General features: G+C 40.8%; 1 protein-coding gene across 4 annotated transcripts in view; it reads right to left on the bottom strand.

Annotated features, from left to right (window-relative positions):
• Nucleotides 1-19337, bottom strand: part of pgs1 (phosphatidylglycerophosphate synthase 1) — a 44107-nt gene continuing 24770 nt past the window's right edge. For 3 of the 4 annotated variants that reach the window (XM_086304081.1, XM_086304082.1, XM_086304083.1), the window contains 8 exons: nucleotides 18138-18237; nucleotides 17860-18049; nucleotides 14765-14943; nucleotides 10846-11045; nucleotides 9274-9565; nucleotides 7955-8103; nucleotides 7736-7856; nucleotides 1-871 (listed from right to left, as the gene is read on the bottom strand). In XM_086304081.1, the coding sequence (XP_086160207.1) occupies nucleotides 7737-7856; nucleotides 7955-8103; nucleotides 9274-9565; nucleotides 10846-11045; nucleotides 14765-14943; nucleotides 17860-18049; nucleotides 18138-18237 (1230 nt within the window). In that variant the 3' untranslated portion in view covers nucleotides 1-871; nucleotide 7736. The remainder of the gene's footprint in view (nucleotides 872-7735; nucleotides 7857-7954; nucleotides 8104-9273; nucleotides 9566-10845; nucleotides 11046-14764; nucleotides 14944-17859; nucleotides 18050-18137; nucleotides 18238-19337) is intronic. The other variant, XR_015130758.1, reaches the window with a different exon arrangement.

Raw genomic sequence — 19337 nt, 5'->3', positions numbered from 1 at the left:
GAGGCTGAATTGTTAATTTAATAATGAAGTGATGAATAGGATTCAACAAATAAAACAAAAGATTAAAAAAAAGACTGAAAACACACAAAGACTAAGGAACACAACAAAAGCAAACAGAGCAGCTTCAGAAAACATTTTCTTTTATATTTAACATGTAAAAAACCAGCAGGAGTGGTCGTCGAGCAGAAAAACCAAAACAAAGAGCTAATAGACACCAAACCTCAGGAAACCTTTCACATCAGCTTTGTTTCATCTCTCGTTTAAAGCTTTTCCACACGAATCGCTGAACTCGAGCTCAATCAGAAAAATCAAACGCTTGAGGACACTTTAAAAACTCCCCACACATTCACTCTTTAATTTACAACAATAACACAGACTGTACAGTCAACTTTACTGCAGGCAGAGCTGTAAACACAGCGTCAAACGCTCATCGAGGTGTCGTCACCAAACAACCTTCATCTGATCAGAGACGTTCACACATGAAGTGCCTGCTTTTTTCCTCCATGCATGCAACACATACCTGTGGACGTGTACGTATGTTAACAGAAGTACGTTTTTTTTTTGTTTTTTTTTTATGCTTGTAGCTAATAACACTACAAAACCAGAGTCCCACAGTGCTATGACGTCACGTGTTAATACATAAAGAGTGTAACGGTGTGAAGGTGGATCCAGAGCTTTAACAAACAGGATTTACCTCCCGAGTCCGCCACATACATGTGCTGCTGTGTGTGTGCATGTGTTTCAGTCACTTCCTATGACACACAGAGGACGCCGGCTCCCAGCGTGCTGAAGGTCATCCAGAGTGTGCTTCTTCCACAGGAGCTGGCCGACCTCCACCTTCAATTCATGTCCAGAATGGACTGTCTGCCACCTGCGGAAAAAAAAAAAAAGCTCAATCTGCTGATTCCCGAGTGATTTTTAGTTGTGGTTTGTGGTTATCATAAAGGACATGATGTGAAGGCTGAGAGTCTGGCAGCACTGCCGAGGTCTTCCTCATTATCACCATTTTTGTTTGTTTTCTAAATGATTTCTGTCCTTGAAGACAACCTGAAGGTTTTTCTAAAATCTAAAAGACTCTTATTAGGCTGGAATAAAACATTAGAAAATATGGAGCATTAATAACACCTGCTAGCTGGTATCAATACATGTTAACAGCAGTATTAACACAGGCTAAATGAGCCTGTGTTAATTTATTCCTTACGGTTTAAGCCCAAACTCACGCTGACAGTTTTCTACACCAGCATTTCTTTATCGTGTAGAAAACCCGAGACACACTGGTTAAATTGCGCTTCTTTATCTTATATTAAGATATCTCAGAGATTAAATGTGTAGTTAAACTTGTTCACAGTGACAGAAACTGGAGTCCAGCCCACATAAGCTCAGAGTGGGCTGTTTGTGGCCTGTGATGTAAAATTAGTTTGACATCCCCGCGATGAAATGCTTTATCACAGGGACATCAAACTTTTACTCTGAATGCTCCGTTTCTGGTTTGAAACACACTTTTTTCAGTTTCTGTCTTTCATGCAGGTAGTGAGGATTTGTAAACAAGTTGGCATCTTGAAAGCAAACTAGGGGCAACCTGCCAGCATGCAAAGCAACCACAAGCAGGTTTTTGGTGCAGCATCCTCTGCACTTGATTTCACCCAGCAACTACTCACATGCAAACAAAGTGCATGTTTCCAGGGGACTGCTGACTGGTCTTTAGCAGTGATCTACTGTTAGACATTTTTTTATATTGACTGTTTTATATGTTTAAGCACTTTGACCTACAACAGCAGCATTACTGTACTAAAATGATAATTATTATTATTAATATATCTGTTTGACTGCATGAGCACTGAGCAACCAAATGGCTCACAGGTACATTACTTATCTATATCATATGGTATTATGTGATCACGCTGCATGGCAACCAACTATCAAAGGGCTAAAATGACCCATTTTTAGCATTTCAGAACCTATATTACCTTTAAAAAAATGACATTGTTTTAATTCCATGAAAATAAAAACCTGATCTGCAGAAAGAGCAGAGCCTCCACTTTTATCCATCTTAAACTCACCTTTGTTTTAATATTTACATCATTTCCAACAAAACAACAAGACCGTTGGCATTTTCAGCATTTTAGTAACAGGAATATGAGGTTTGGTTACATAACCTCACATTTATAAACTGTTATAATAAATTAGATTAATATATTTGATTTGCATTCATCAGCTGCTTAAAAAAAAACAACATGTTTTTTGCTTTTCCTTTAAGGCACAAAGAGACCTGTTGCTTCTACTTTTATGTCTGATAATTACGGTGAAATTAATTCACATATGCATCTTCTCAGTGCTTACATGAGTTGGTTAATTACCATCACAAAGCACAAACTTTGGAGCCCTTGTGCAGCGTTACATTTTATATGTTCAGGGTGGAAGCTTTGCTGTGTCCTTTCCTGGACTCTTCCATAGACTTTTCCATATAATTTTGTCAGTGCAATTTCAAATGTTAAATTTAATAGAATCTGATCACTATACATTTATATGTTGTTGGGTTTTTTTTTTTATCTTAACAAGTTGGTGTGATTACATGAATTTAAGACGATTACCTGGCAGAAGTTCAGGTTCAAACTGATTTTGATGGTTTACATTTCCTTAGCTTTAAAGTTCATATTTCTGGTTGTTTTTGTGTCATATTTCTCTAACTAAATAAAATTAACTTGGAAAATGTCTTGTAGTGTCTTGGCTGTAAAAAGGTCTGGGACTACTTTATATAAAAAGGTCACGGTGGGGCAAGTTCACTGCATTGGGGAAATCTCAGTTTCACCACTAGAGGGCAGAGGAGACCTTCTCAATCCGCCACGCTGGGTTAGAGTGGGTGATGCTGTGTGGACATCAGCTGCGTTTTAACCCCATGTGGTTTGGAGAGGCTCCAGCTTGTTGTCACCAATTTCCAACAATAGACAGCCTGCGCTGCTGATAAGAACTTTTTAACCGGCACAGCCATTGTTGGAGGGCTGCGTTTTGTTTTTTCCTCTGTCAGGAAAAAAAGGAGGCGATAAGCAGTACAAGTACACAGATCACAATGCCAGATAGATACAAAACAGGAGCGAGCGCGAACAAACTGATCTAAACAGGTTATTTATTGTCTGCCTGAAATTCAAAGAAAAAAGTTTAAAAAAATTAAATAAAAAACCCAGAATGTATTTTTAAAGAAAACATTTTAAAAAAAAAAACAGCACTTTTATATTTCAAATAAGTAAATATGATGAATCTGGTTTCCTGGACCTGAAGGTGAATGTGTAGCTGGGGTCACTGAGGCTGCTTTGCTTCAGGAACAGAGCCGTGTGATCCCATTAAGGAACAAAGGCTCTGACAGAGGAGCTTCACGTATGCCAGCAGCCCGTATGCTCAGCACGTGCTTCACCTTTAATAATAATGATATAGAGCACTCGTGCGTAAATGTATTTCTCAAATGCCTGAAGTCGCATATCATGGCCTGATGAGGTAGTGAAACAGCTTTCAACAAATGCCTGACAGCACACAGCTTTCATCACATGCAGAGTCGCCCTGAGCTTCCTGAGCTCAGGGACCTACACGTCGTAGGTGCACGCAAGGACAGGACGCGGTCTTTAACCCGTCGGCGGCCTAATCTGTGAAAACTAAGTGTTTTCAGCTGTGTGAACAGATCTGATCCTTCTTCGTGCAACTTGTTGAGAAAAGGAAGAGTGTGGAAAACAGCTTGCCTGATTCTCCTGAATCTGGAGGAGTAAATAGTGAACATGTTGGAGACTATTTTCAGCAGCAGTTTAATAAACATTTGTAGCTGTGATGATTTCTAACAAAGAAGTTGTACACTTGTTATCACGAAGACTGCAGTGGGGTTGTGTAGAGTGTCTTCCAAACGCCTGGCTTTCTGCTTTTATTTCAGTCACATGTTAATTCTGTAATAATTACAGATACACGATCACAAGGTCAAACATTACCAGACTTCCAGATCCAGCTCCCCCCAGCTATGCTTTCAAACTGTGAAACAAAGGTTTGACAGAAGGTGGGCCTGCTGGAATATTTCACATATTTATTCCCTTCACGTAGGGTTAGTTAACCTATTAACCCTGTTACACACTTTTTTCCTCAACATCATCGGTGGGATTTGTTTTTGTTTTGTTTTTTTCCAGAAAAATCTGATGTATGTAAAACAATACACAAACTGATATTTAAGCTTTTTTATTTTGTTTACTTACTATTAATTTAACATCCCAGTTTTTAAAAATGAGAAATTAATTTAAAAATTTACAGGATTAAAAACATGCAAGGCGGTGTATTTTCATGGCTCTTATGTTTAACAGATTTTTCATTTATTCATTTCTATTTTAATATTTTTACATAATGGTCACTCTGCAATGCCATCTATTGTTTTTAATACTTAAATGTTTTTAATACTGGTTGTTTGAGGTCTAAATGCAGCATTACTGCACTTAAATAATAATTATTACTAATATCTTACTAGAAAGCATGAATCTCTGATGACAGCCTTAGCACACAGTTACCTATCTTAGGCTCCTGAAGGTTCTTATCTATATCAAATATATTGTGTAATCACGTTGCCAGGCAACACCTGTCGAATGGCTAATACTATATGAGCCATTTTTAGCATTTATGAACCTATATGACCCTACAAAACCATTAAATCGTTGCAATTTCACAACAATAAAACCTGATTTAGATCCAGAAAAAGAAAACTGTGATATAAATGATGGCGTTGCCTGGCAACTACCTTTCGAAACCACTGCAATGGCACTGACCCGTACCAGCTTGCATAAATGTATAGATTAAATGATTAATCTCAAATTTAAACACCTAAAAAAAAGCAACTACGTTAAATTTGACTCCATTATTTCACTTTCAGGGTCTGCTGTGTATATTTTAATCAGGAATCCTGTAATTTTGTGGTTTAAGTGCTTTACTTTTTCTCTTTTTTTTGCAACTACAGAAGAATGAGATTCACGGGACACAGGCTAAACACGAAACTACTAATATCAGGATCCATTCATTGCTTACTTTTACTGATAAATAAAAGTAAAGAGCACGGCCAGCCTCACAGTTTGAATACTTCTTAAAAAAAAAAAAAAAAAAAAAAAAAGGTATGTCAGATTTTTGCTGACGCTCAATCAGAACTCATTCTTAAGATGTTTATTTTGTTTTAAAGGAAGTTTCTTCAAGGCGGCATTCACAGTGTTGGGCCTTCACAGGAAAAGAGGCCTGAATAGCTCGAGGCTGATGTTTGAAACAGCTGACATATAGCAGATGTCAAATCTGCAAAAAGTGTGAGTTTTAATGTGCGTGTGAGAGCTTTTACTTTCTTGAAGTGGCTCAGACTTATTCACAGAGATTAGGATCAAATCGCACAGCTGTTTGCATTTTTAGCTCACAGACACCAGTGAGTCTTTTCTCTTATCTAAATATGATGTAAGAGTTGAGGCCAACTTTGAGCCTGGAGTCATTGATGAGTCTCGCAGACCTGAGCGTGCGTCACAGAGTCGGTAACTCGAGGACATACAACTTTTTTTCCTATTTTTTCCCTCTCCACTGTTTCTCCAACAATAGGCCTGAATACACTCTTACACACATCATTGTTTGAGAATGAAAGATGACCTATTCTAGTCCATTTCCCTCTGGCAGCACATCAATCAGCATTTTTTTTTTTCACAACTCTATTCAGGTAGTGATAAGACACCACCCATTTACCGTCAGTATCCAGTCTGCAACACTTCCTGTTCTCAGAAACCACCACCAAAAGAGAAAAGAAAAAAATGCTGACCGTCTTTCCATCAATCTTTAGCTGCAATCTTGACAGGCTTCCCTCCTGGCTGATCTTCAGTTTATGATGCGACCACAACTTTAACCGTCCCCCTGAATGTTTCTGCTAAGCAGAAGCAGCCTGTTCACTCAGGGCTTTTTTGAGCTGCTGAACCTTAAGAGAGTTCACCTCTCGCCAAGTCCTGACAGGATTCACAGTTACCCAGACCTCAGTATCAAATCATCACCATAACACCACGATGACTCACTCAGCGGTGAATCAGCCGACACGCTGTCCCTGCTCTCACTTTGGTGATTTGGGCTGCTGGGAAGGAGAGGACGGGACCTGCGATTTGGGACTCACCGCAATGACTGCAGGCATTTCGAAGAAGCCGCAGCCTGTTTTACTCTGTGTGTGTGTGTCTGTAAATAATGTTTGGGCCTATATTTTGTCTACTCTTTATTTGCAGACAAACTAAATAAAAATACTGGAGATGGTGTAGAAAGTAAATCAGCTACGAGGAAATATTCTGTTGTCTTTAATAACCTGATGATACTGATGTTGAATTTTTGCATATGTTCCAAAAGTTGGTATATTTTAGTACTTAACCGTCATTTTTCCAGGCAAACAAAGTCATCCTTTCCGCTTCCCCATTCCTCAAATGCAAACACCTCCTCTGTTCTGTTAGAAAAGACGGTGAGCTAAATATCTTTGAGTTTGTCACATAAAACAAACAATTACTGTGGGCAAAAAAAGTAAAAACGTTTTAGGAAACTAGATGCATCGCCCAAAAAAAATCATCATATTTAATGCTTGCATTTGCCAGTGTGCAAATGTATTATAACTGACGCCATATGGATTATGTAAGACTTTAGTCTGCGCGCAGAAAAATATATGAGGCTCAAAATGAGCTTTGGTAATCGTTGTTATTGCAGATGACAGCATGAAGTCAAACCCGAGGTGCGCTGCTAGTTAACGAGGCACACAGATCTAATAACCTCTGTTAACTCATCAAAACAACAACAAAAAAAGCAGTTAGCCAACCAGACAGGGTGTAAGCATGACCGTTTACATAACACTCAACTCGTTTTGCCTGAGGACTTTCTTTTTTTCAAAATGAAAGTTTGCAATACGGAGGTTTTTTTTCCAGCGAGTCTTCAAGAAGAATGCGTTTGAAGTCGTTCAGGAACAGGAAGTTACATTAGAGCCCATCTCAGCTGCTGCAGCTTTCCTCTGCAGGCTCAGTGAGAGGTCTCAGGCCTGACATTACAGGTCTGTGGTCAGGGATCAGGAAGCAACCTGTGACATTAACCTGTGACAGGGTTAATTTGTCACGCAGGCCAGAAGTGGAGCATCACGCATCAAGTGATCTGCTTGAAGCTCTAACATTTACAGAGGTTTATTTCCAAGTCTTCAACATCATCTTCCTTCCTTCCTTCGGAGCCAACTTCCTCTATAAATGCTGAATTTAAGTCCAGTATTCTCTCTCTTTTAGCTCCATTTTTGGCCTCCACCAGCAAAAAACAGCAAACAAGTTTATAGAGAGTAGTGAGAAACCCCAAAGTAATTAGCCGTATGACTCTAATACAGCAGATTTTTGTGACATATTACAAAAACCTTTTGGAGAGGCCTAAAAATAGTCAATCCTAAAAGAGTGTTGTGGAGCACAATAGCCCCTTTTCTTACTTTCTTTTGGCCCACAAAGGGCTTCAAGGACAGCAACATGTGTTTTCATGAGTACTCTCCTTGATATTGACTAACACCCACAATAAATTTTTATTATTTATATTTTGCTCTACCCTGTTCTCTCACAGCCAAATTGGACTCTTTTTTTTTGTCTCCCACAAAAATGAAAATAAGCTGCAATAAAGTGAAATCATCCTTATAATGAACTCAAAACTAAATTTTAATGAGTTTTCATGTGTAGTGAGTTGTGCACGTGTGTGGCTGCACCTCAGAAAAAGTTCTTGATGAGTGGCGTGACCAGTTTCACCCACAGTTTAACGTGGCGGTCGGGCCGCTCGAACGTAGAGGTGGACACTTCAGCGGAGCGCCGGTACAACATCTCCTGCTCCTGGGAGTTTAAAACGCAGGTGTTCGTTCAGTTACGCAGACTTACACATTCATTCATCATCATGTCTGGCTGTGGTTTGTGGAAAATAAAGAGCCGACCTCCTGCAGCTGGCTCTGCAGCTCCTCATTCTCCGTTACTATGGCAATCTGGGCCTCCAGGTCACGGTGAACCGAGCGGTAACCGAAATTAGGGGAGCCAATTAGAGTGAGGCAAGGCCGATCCTGCCCCTGGAGGTAATACCACAGACCTGTGAGAGAGGAGAAAAGGAGTGAGCCAGCGAGGAGGTAATGCTTCAGAGAGCCGTTTCCAGCAGAGATTTCTGCCGGCCTAAACCACAACTAAAAGGAAGCACATGCAGAAATCCCCAGAGCAGATCCAAAACCCTAAAATATGAGAGAGAGTGAGTGTGCATCCTCGTCCCGAGGCTACAACACAGTGACTGTACAAGTCCTCGTCTCTCACGCTACATACCGCTGCGACCACAAGAAGAACAGCAGAGGAGGCAGAACAGCGAGAGTAATGTGTTTTATTATTTTCATTGAGACAAATACAGCTCATCTAGACGTCCAGTCCTGGCTCAACTCGCAAAATCTCATCAGATGTTGATCCGCGAGTATTTTTTTGCATGTGAGGGGGGAAAAGAAAAAAAATTGCAATCATACTGAACAGTTGTTTCCATTTGTCAAGGGATATTTAAATTTATTTTGGACATATTAGTGGAAAATAAAAGGAGAAAAACAGGCTGAATGAAGTCCAAACTCTGGCATGTTCTCATAATGCAATCAAACATTTGAGATGCACTTGATCTGTCCTTTTATAACAATGAAAAAAAAGTGGAAGGATCTCTTCAGGATGTTAAGTTTGCTCCTTTTTCGGGACTAATAAAAGTGAGGCTAACCCTTCAACTGCAGTTCCTGTCCAATTTCAGCACCGGAATGAATCAGGTTTCATGGATTTAACAGATAAATAGGGCCTGCATTGATGTACAGCCCATCTAAAAACAAATAATAATAATGATTTGAAATTCTAATATTGCGTCACTCAAGCACTAATTAGCAGATGTGTGTGTGTGAATGGCTGGATCATCTAGTTACAGATTCCTGGGAACAGCTGAGTTTGGGGGAAGCTACATTACTGTCCACAAATCTCGATCCACCCTCATTTCTTGAAATGTTTCTTCCAAGGAGCCAGACTTTCTTGGGATTTTTAAAGTGCTCTTGAGCAACAGTTCTCCAGGCTCCTGAAAGCCTTTTGTTATCCCAGGAATTAAGTTAAGTCACTTAATACTGACTTATGAATCATTCAAACATAAAAAGGCAACCAAGAACAAACAATTTGGCAAAGAACCAATTAGGTTCTTTGGCTTAAGACGTTCGCACATTACTGTATAAAGTATATGTAGTTTAGTGTCGCTCACCTTTAGCGTGGAAGGTCCACTCTGGTCGGTGGTACTCATGCAGGTGTACCCTCTCCTGCTGGCCCCCCTGGCACACCTGTTTGTAAAACTGCCTGGCGATGTGAGTGTACGCTGCAGGGATTGCTCCAGCGATGCCCTTGGCCCCAAAGAACCCATTGACCTCGGGGGAGGCGGTGAGGATACGGTAACTGGCTCCAGCCTTGAGCACCAGCCGCATGTACGCCCGGGTCAGATTGAAGTAACCCGATGTGAGAAACACAGTAGACTCGGGTCCGGCATCGGTCAGCAGACGCTGGAGGGATGACGAGAGAAAGGAAGTGAAGAAAACCCCAATTTTCCTTTATTTTATTCAGCTGACTACATAGACAGTCTGTTAATGAGACGAAAACCTGGTTATCTTGTCATTTCCTTTCTTGTTTACTCTACAAACAATAATAATACAATAGTTAACTAACAGAGTCAATTCTTCAGGGAAGGCTTTCCACAAAGTTTAGGAGTTTAAGAGGTCTGACACTGACGTTGCCTCGCAGTCCCTGAAAGGTGTTCTGCCAGGGTGAGTTCAGGACTCTGGTGTGGAAGAAGTTGACTGGCCTGCACAAACTCACTGATCCATTTCTTTAATGACCTTTGGTTGGTGCACTGGTGCGCAGTCATGTTGGAACAGGAAGGCGCCATCCAACTGTTCCCACAAAATCACAGCGCCACGTTGGAATTCACTGAGCTCCTGAGAGAGACCAACTCTTCATGAACGTTTGTAGAAGCAGCCTTCATGCCTACGTGCTTGACTTCATACACCTGTGGCCATGAAAGTGACTGGAACAGCTGAATTCAATGATTTGGATGGATGAGTGAATACTTCTGGCAATAAAGATATCACGACATGAGGAGTGGCTCGAGACTTTTGCACAGTAGTGCATATTTTATTTTATAACCTACCATAAAAACTTTGTACTGAAAATATGCAAACCGCTCATCCAAACAACCTCAAATTCAACACTGCACTTTCTCAGCTTTCCATCAATACACCCATTACGCCTGAAGTGTATCGGGCTGACAGACAATGATTTCTCTAATTATTCGTAGAATGAAATTCATTTTTATTGCTGGTAATGGATTCATAATGTCAGGAACCTGATAAGAGTTTCCTTATTGTTCAGCTCTGACTTAATTATTACTTAAATTTATTGATGGCTAAATTACAGTATATTGCGCTAGCAATCATTTTATTATATTTATTCCCAGAATATGTGACTATGAAACAAATAATTATCCTTGATTTATGGTTTAGTAGTCATGTATCATTTTATTAGTCATCTGCACAAAACATGTAATGAGTGAAGGGTTCATCCACGCTCACAATGGCCCTTTGGGTGGTGTCTAAATATAATCACCGTTTACAGAAACAAGCAATGAGTCAGGTAATTACAATGACAGAAATCTGCATTTATTTATTTTATTTCAGACCACGCGATAACCAAAAATGGCTTCAATTCCTGAAGAATTGAAACCGTAAAAGGCAAAAAGTTCATTTTAACTACAGATGTACAGATCAGATGCGGTGTTGAGGCTCACCTGTGTGACCTGCTCGTCCACTCTGATGCCAAGAGGTTTCATCTGCACCAGCGGGAACACCCAGGTGTCCTCCTCCACCTCGCTCATCCCCTCATCCTCAGAGTCCTCCGACTGGTTCAGAAGCCGCTGCCTAATATGGGCCGAGTTTACAACCTCCATAATCCGCTTCCTCGCCACTGCCGAGAAGTCTTGCCGGTTGCCTAGTTGCCATAGAGATACAGTAGGAGTGAGTGTGGAGCTAGAGGACTGCAAGTGGGAGACGGGTCAGCCTGATCTCTGGGTCACAGTGTTCTCGGTCATGTGGTCGTGGTACTCATGTTGTAGGGGAATAGAGTCAGTTATACAGTGACACTGTGATACAGCAACAACCTTTCTGAATGACAATTTTTCACGAATAACATTTAAAAAATGCTTAAGGTTGGATCAGGGATATCAAACTCACTTTACATCATGGGTCACATACAGCTTTGTCTTTAAGTGGGCCAGAAAGGTGAAAATCCCTTTTCTGTCAATGTAAAGTAGTTTAACTGCACATTTAATCCCTGCGAATCCTCAATGCAAGAAAAAGAAGTGCGATATCATGAGTATGTCTGTGTAGGTTCTCAGTTATCCAGGTCATGACAGTCTAAGAAGCTTAGAAAGAAAAAGTGGACTTTTTAAACGTTTCATCAAGATGTTTCACCTCATATCCGAGAAGCTTCTTTGTATTTAAGCCCGAGTGGGAGTTGTCCCACAGATGGATTAAAGAAAGGAGTAAAAGCCATCTATGTCCACTGTGAACGACCATCTTTGAACAGATGAGGTGGCTTACGACAACAACTCTCTGCCACATACTTTTAAGATCCCTTCCCAGGCGCCTCAACCCCCACTCACGTCAGGTGATCTCAATAGGTCACTTGATAGGGTGAAGCAAGGCCTCACAATGGTTTCAGCTGAAACCTCTGCTAATAACAGCCCACGCTTTTTGTCACACCTTGGCTCATGTCGTGAGGCACATGATTAATAGAGGGTCATAAAAACTCCCTTAAGGGACAACTCCCACTAGGGATTAAATACCTGGGATTCTCCCGCATTTGGTTTTAGAACTGAAGAAGCTTCTCAAAGGATAGGTGAAATGTCCAGTCACTTTCTTTCTAAGCTCCTTAAATTTCAGGAGTGCATCTCAGTTTTTCTGCACGATAAAGAAGTGCTGCTGTAATTAATGAAAGAAATCTGTCAGCACGACTCTTTAGGCTTAAATTGTAAATAATAAATATTTAAAATTAGAGAAAAGGTTCTGTCAGCTCATTGCCCAGACTGAATTATAAATTTAGAAACTTTTTGTTAACTCAGAGAAAAGCTGCTATTTTATTTATTTATATATTTTACTGTGGACACTAGGGCTGTGTGATATGACCAAAATCTCATATCCCGATATAAGAATTCTATCGTCCGATAACGATATAAATCACAAAAATTTAACATTTTCTGTCAATTCTGTGAATCTCGGGCAGCTCGTCTTGCGGGAAGTGACTCCAGCTACATGACGGGTAGCTGGAGTCGAGTGTTTTAACCGATGCATGAAACGATACACTTTTAGACATAAGTTGTAAAGGCCACAGTTTTCTTTGTGAGTAATTATTACACGGCGTGCTTCGGGGAAAAGCCTGTTCTAATATATAGTATATAACGATATAACAAGTACAATATAACGATATATATCGTTATATTGAACAACCCTAGTGGACACAATCTAAAAAACACATCTGTTGTTTTTGCCAGGCCAATTCTGGCCCCTGGTTTAAATAAACAGTGCGGAAGGAGTTAAAAATGATGGCTATATTCATGCTAAGTATTCAAAATCGAGTGGGCAGAGCTTCCAGCTACGCCACATTATCAGCAATCCCAACCTTTTAAAATGGATTCACAGTCATGAACGGCACAAAACATTGGAGACATCACCCATCGGTTTGTGACGATCTCTGTTTGCCAAGATTGGGGCCGAGCGTTGTTTTCCTGTAAAACCTTTCTGCAACCAAAATGATCGCCACCCAGTGATCATTTAAAAAAAATTCAAATTTAAGTCACTTCACTTTTCGCACTCGAAAGTCCATCTTTTATACCATTTAGGTTTCCTGCATTAAATTTACAGCACAGGCATGGAGCTCCAAACCGACATCCACCTAAAAGAACATTTAAACTCGCCTACATCTTTCCAGCTCTCTGATATGAGACACTGAAATGGATTTCATTAAAACTGAGTTAAATCACAGCACTCATTTCAGTCTCTTGCCTACAGAGTCGTTAGCTTAACGCTGACACTTTTTTAATTTTGAGGGCTGCATTCCATTTTAGGACATCAGGGGAGGACTGAGATCGTGGCCAGTTCACAGAGCAAAATGACACAACGTGTCCAAACATTGAAGCTTTGCACTTCCTCTCTAAAAGCTTGCACTGCAACCATAACACTGCAAAACCTGAGCTTTTTTAATGATCCATTTTGACCATGTTCACATTGTTCTTACGGTTTTATACTATTTTTTTTTAATTGTACTATTTGTATGATCATTTTTATTATTTTACAGGGAGATTGTTTATATCAGAGAATTTGCATATTTAATTTAGTTTATACATTTATTTATTTATTTATGTATATATTTGGGAGGTACTCAGAGTAAAGGAGCCATTTAAGGAGGCTTGAGGATCTGACTGAGATGCCTCTTGGACAAGGTGTCCTAAGCATGTCCCCGGAAGGCCCCAGGGTAGACCTGGGACATATTGGAGAGGTTATGCCTGTCGGCTGGCCTGGGAACTCCTCTGAGTTCCCCTGGATGAGCTGGAGGAGGTCTCGAGGTCTTTGCTTAGGCTGCTACTCCCCTGAGGCAGATAGAAAAAGGATGGATGTATGGCTGCACCTCGCAGAAAAAGTTGCTAAAAGTCACAGGCACACAGCTGTCACTGAAGAAGAACCTGCTATTTAAAACCATTTATGGGCAGCCAATCAGAAGAGAGCTTGTTTCAGATAGAGGATGAACTGAGGGGCAGCACTCAGTGTGAGTATTTTGAACTGTGAATCATGCAAAGTTACTCTAGTACAAGGATAAAATTATGGAGCAGGAAATTAATGTAATAGGCCCCCTTTTTGGAGTTCCTTATATCAACAACCACACTCGTGTGAACACATTAGCTGGAAAGCTCCTGCAGTCTGTTTGTGCCATTCCTCTGATAACACCAAATGCATGTTGCTCATCCTTGTGTTAGGACAGATGACCCTACAGGTGAGCAACCTGCATGACGTGAGCCTTTAAACAGTCTTTAAATCATCAGTTATCACCTTCTGCCTGCAGACAAACGCACTTTTTCTTTTAACGCCATTCTTACGATCAATAACAAATCTCATCAGTCATCTTCACAAATGTCTTTCACTAGAATTTCTCCAGTGTCTGTGTGTGTGCGCGCGCACGTGCATGTTTGTGAATTAATTATGTGTGTGTATCAGTTCCCATTTCATATCTTCTTCCAGCAACACTGTGACATCACAACTCTATTCCTGGTGTTCGTTTCCATGGCGGTCCAGTCCTGCAGACATGATGTCATTCATCCCTCAAACGAACATCCTGGCAGCCTGCACTCCAGTTACGGACACACTGTACAAATATGTGTGCGTGTGCGTGTGGACAAAACCCTGACAGTTTCACATCCGGCTCCATGGCTAGCCAACCGCAAGAGCTCGCTCTACATCTTCCTCACTGTACTCTCACAGAGCTCTCCTCCCTGGCCTGCATCTGGCTTGTCTAAGCTTTCAAGCTCCATTAGCAAACTCCTGGAGTTGAAAACAGGCTGCAAGTGAGCATGGAGTGTCACATGCTGTCAAAACATGCTGAGGGTAAACATCTGTCTCTGTGCACAGGCCAGGGATACAGGAGTGTTCGGTTTCTACCTTTGTACGGGTGCACCATGTCCTCGAGCATGGTCACCGAGTCGTCGGGCTGGAGCTGCAGGGAGACGTCTCCCACGGCCTCCACCAGGTCGGAGAAGAAGTCGGCAACCTCCCTGCAGTTCTCCAGCAGCACGTACCGGTCCTGTCTGTTGGTGAAGTACGAGTCGCTCAGGTTGGCCCTGAAACACAAGATCCGGGAAAAGTAAGAGTAGAGGAGGAGGAATAAGGAAGCTAGTGCAGGGGTGGGGGATCTTATTGAAATGTCGTCATATGAATATTTTTCTGAAACTGTGTTTATTCAAGAGGAAGGGTGGTGCCATTCAAGTGAAATCAACATATCAATTATCATGTACTCACGAAAGGAAACTGAGACAAAAGCCTCTAAAGCTGCGTATTCTTCTTAGCTTTAACTTTTTTTAAAACGAGGTGGCAGACACAGCCTTAACGGGGGATCCAATTCATTTCATATGATACCCAATTCAAAATAATCCTCGATTATTCTGTACCAGGCTTTGGAGCAGCCAATCACAAAGCCATTTTAGCCCTCTCCACCCATGCCTTTAGCCAACGGTTTGTAAGTTGAGCTGAGTCACACAGCTGCTTATTCACAACATCTCCCGGTTCTGATTAAAGGATGCAACATTACCGGTGCGGCTTTATGAGTTATTAACACAGGATTAACTGTGACAGCCCAACATGTCGTTAATCTTCAGTAAAAGTTTTTCGTGGGCCCAACTTAACCTGCAGGAGCATCTTGTAGAACATGCTTTGCTGCCAAGGAGGAAATGAACAGACCGCGTGTTAGAATGAACACAAAGCATGTCACGACTTCTTTAATGCACCAACACTGGCGCAGTGCCAACGTCCTCCATAAATTTATTGGAAATTTTCTGCATAGTTATTGTGAAATGGGAAACACATCTTCCTATTTCCAGTAAAACTTTAGGGACTCTGAACAAGATCACACACGACAGACAGGAGATAGGAGAAGGGCAGGTTCAAATATATGAAACTGCCAAAACGTCTTATATCCCATCAATATGAGGTGCCTAGAAAGAGACAGGCCCTCGGGGTCAAGACTCGTCAGAGACTAATACTTGGAAACATTCCTCAGGATTTAAGTGGAAATATCTTCAAAGGTCATCATCATGAAATATCTTCAAAGGGGCAAGGATTCTTGTTTTAAAGAAGTGAGAAACTTCTATCAGAAATAAATGCCAAACACCTCGAAATGCGTCTGAAATCAACAGGTTATAACGACTTAAATTATTAAAAAAAAAAAAAAAAAAAAGAAGAAAAAAAAAAAAAGACCTGCATCAAGATTCACCTGCGTGGTAACAAAACGCAACAGTCGCAGCTGTAAATATGTTTTAGTCGGTTTACATGGTGGAAGTAAAGAACGGCACTTTGCGTATCCTTTATTTGTTTTAATGTTATGTTTCCAAAGTCCCAGCGATGTTGATTCTCCATTTCACAGCCGTAAGTTGCATCTGCATGTACTGAAACATGACTACATTACAAACTTATCCTGACAGAGTGCATCCCAGACAAAAGATGAGCCTTGGTAACAAAACGTAGCTATAAAGGAGCCCTGTCATATGCAGCTACTTGTCTTGTTTAGCCAACGTTAAACTGGTGCAGCAGATTATAAAGCTAAGACATCTGTGTTAACCCACACACACGATTCATTTTTGTACTTAACAACAACAAAAAATGAGTGCACTGTACATACAGCACTGTGCAAAGGCTTTAGGCCACCACCCATTTCTTTATATTTTAATAGGAAAACAGCAGAGTGATTTAGTAAAATATACATGGAGGTATAATATATAAGGCAACAATTCAGTTTGTACCATTGTAACGAGCTTAAAAGTCAGTACCTGTCACCCTCTGTTCATCTTTGGCTTTTTCCTTGATTCAGCTTAAAAAAAAAAAAAATATTGGAGCAATTATGGGTTTGAGTTTTTTTGCAAACAGGCTGCTAGTAACCAAGTGCTTAAATATACAATTTAAAATTTGTTCTTTGCTGTGGTTATGTTTAGACAAAACTGGTTCCGCTCTGTTGAGCAAGGGCCTTGTTTATCCTTGAAAGACTAACAGGATCGGTGTGAAATGTCTTAACAAACAAAAACAAAGTTCAGTTATTGTTATTCTATCTGTCTAAAGTATGTAACTGACTTAATTTTCTTGGAATGACTTAAGTGAAGGTAGTAAGGCACTGACAGGCAGTGCGCCAAACCAACACGTCTTGCTTTCCAGTCATAATTGGCAAACAGTCACAGTTGCTGTTGGTAACTAAAAGGAAACTAAAAATTAAACCGGGGTTAAAAAAAATGACTCAGTTGAAACAAAAACATGTTTTTTTATTAAATTGTCTGCTTTTAACATATGCCCGTAGTTACACATTTAGTGTGAGGAGGCTTTGGCGCAGACACTGGGAGGTCATGACTGTGAGTCAACTCCCAGCAAGTATGTTCTCTAGCACTGATTCTGATATTATTATTGACCTCACCAAATGCGTATTAAAACCCCTACTTTAGTTTTTTAATCTAGTTTTTACTTACTAAGAAAAACTAAACTAAAGGAAAGGAAAATAATAGTAAAAAAATTCCAAAGTATTGCAACCCTGCATATTAATACATTAGTTAACATTATACGGCTGTGTTTACAATGATGCACAAAGGAGGACAACATTGGATTTTTTAGAACAAAGGGCATCAGGACCCCTTGCTCTCCCTGCTCCTCCTGCACACTAATGCATTACCGTTTTGAGGGTATCATCAAAGTAACTGTAATATTTTCACCAATTTGGCAGAATAAGGTCAGCATGCCATTTTATGTTCTGAAGAGAAATGGACTGGAAACCACAGCAGCACTGTGCCCACTGGCTGTGGAGCAGCTCCCACTGAGCTCCGTTTTCCCCGAATACTGCACGTCAAAACAAGCACTGAAAACATTTTTAAGCTAATCCAGTAAGCACCTGCAGCTTGTGAAAACAGTTGCCTGGAGGTGGGACAACTTTATTTTAAACTTCACTCTGAATTCAAACAAACACACAGGGAGTGTGGAAAAAGGTCATACTGGCACCAACATACCCACTGATGATGATGCTGTCATCAAACAGGTAGACTTTGATGTGCTGGACTCCGATGGTCTCGTTGAAGCGCTGGGGGACTAGCAAGCGCAGCAGCCCCCTCAAATCTGGAGTGTGGTACAGAGATACCCTCATCTGAGATGTGAAGCGCTGCAGCAGAGGTAGCAGCATGGTCCTTGAGTTAATCTTTCCTGCACGTGAAACACAAGTCACACAAATACAATCAGGATGATGAGCGGGGAGTTCTGTGCTAACCAAGTGCAGGAAACCGCTAACAACCTCGTGATCCGCGTGTGTAGTCAAGCAATATGGAGACTTTCAGGTCTGGAGACTGGCTGTTGTCCTGGGAACATTGGAGGGCTTCCTCCATACAGTCCACCTTTAAAAAAAACAAAAACAAACACACACACACACACACACAAACCCCAGTTAAAAGAATTCTGCATCAACTTAGCATGTAATTCCTTTAAGAAAGAGTTTAACATGTGATCGAGGGCTGCACAGAAAAACCCAGACTTCCCTAGGGACTGCCATGTGTCAGTTGCATGCGGTAGTTGATTCTGATTACTGTTATTTTTAGTGGTGGTTTACGGTTTCTAATCTTTAGTGAGTGTGCATTTCTCCACACTTGCTACATTTGTCTGTGTCAGGAAAGTTTTGACTACAACAGAAGCGTTGTGCTGTGACCCACACTTTTAGAACAGATGCTGTAAGGCACAGAAAATTGTTCTCCAGGGTGACTTGGTTATTGTGGCAGACACTTCAGTCAGAGACTTGAGTAATGTGCGTTTCAGTAATTCGCTGACGAAGCCTCGAGCTACTACCCTTAAAGTGTGGGATTAAGAGCGATAAGCCCATTTCCATCTAACTCAACACCTACAGAATTTTGCAAGCTTCCCATCTGCCGCTGTATTCACACAAATTACGGGAATAGTGGGAAAGTCCTCCCTGAGAAGATGTGATGATAATAAACAGGTTCACCACAGTGTGTCTTTTGTCCCGTTTCCCTCCCCTCACCCCCAACCATCACAGCAGATGGTTGTTCCTCCCCGAGCCTGGTCCTGCTGCAGACTTCTTCCTGTTAAAAGGAAGTTTTTCCTTCCCACTGTTGCCAAGTGCTTGCTCATAGGGGGCTGTCTGATTCTTGGGGTTTACTCTGTATTATTGTAGTGTCTTTACCGTACAATATAAATAAAACTGAATCACATTTTGATTGTAAATGGATTATCTTTGGATTTGCAGCTGTTTGACAGATGAAATAAGATGTTTAAGGTGTGCCTTCTTACCCAGATCTCCCATGAAAAAGATTTAAATTTAACCTCTTAGGACCTGGCATCTACATATGTGGACATCACATTTTGGGTTGTCTTGACCACAATACAAAATTTTGCTCTACAAGGGCCTGATATCCTCTTCTCAGAAACTACATAAAGGTAAAAAGATAATCCTTTGTTTTTACATTTATCAGGTCCCAATCAG

This window comes from Aulonocara sp. 'chitande type north' Nkhata Bay, linkage group LG8 (assembly GCF_057382095.1).
Source record: "Aulonocara sp. 'chitande type north' Nkhata Bay isolate Kocher_YH1m ecotype deep benthic linkage group LG8, A_spYH_male_GT1.1, whole genome shotgun sequence".
Classification (NCBI taxonomy): Eukaryota; Metazoa; Chordata; class Actinopteri; order Cichliformes; family Cichlidae; genus Aulonocara; species Aulonocara sp. 'chitande type north' Nkhata Bay.
This window is presented reverse-complemented; position numbering and strand designations above follow the sequence as displayed.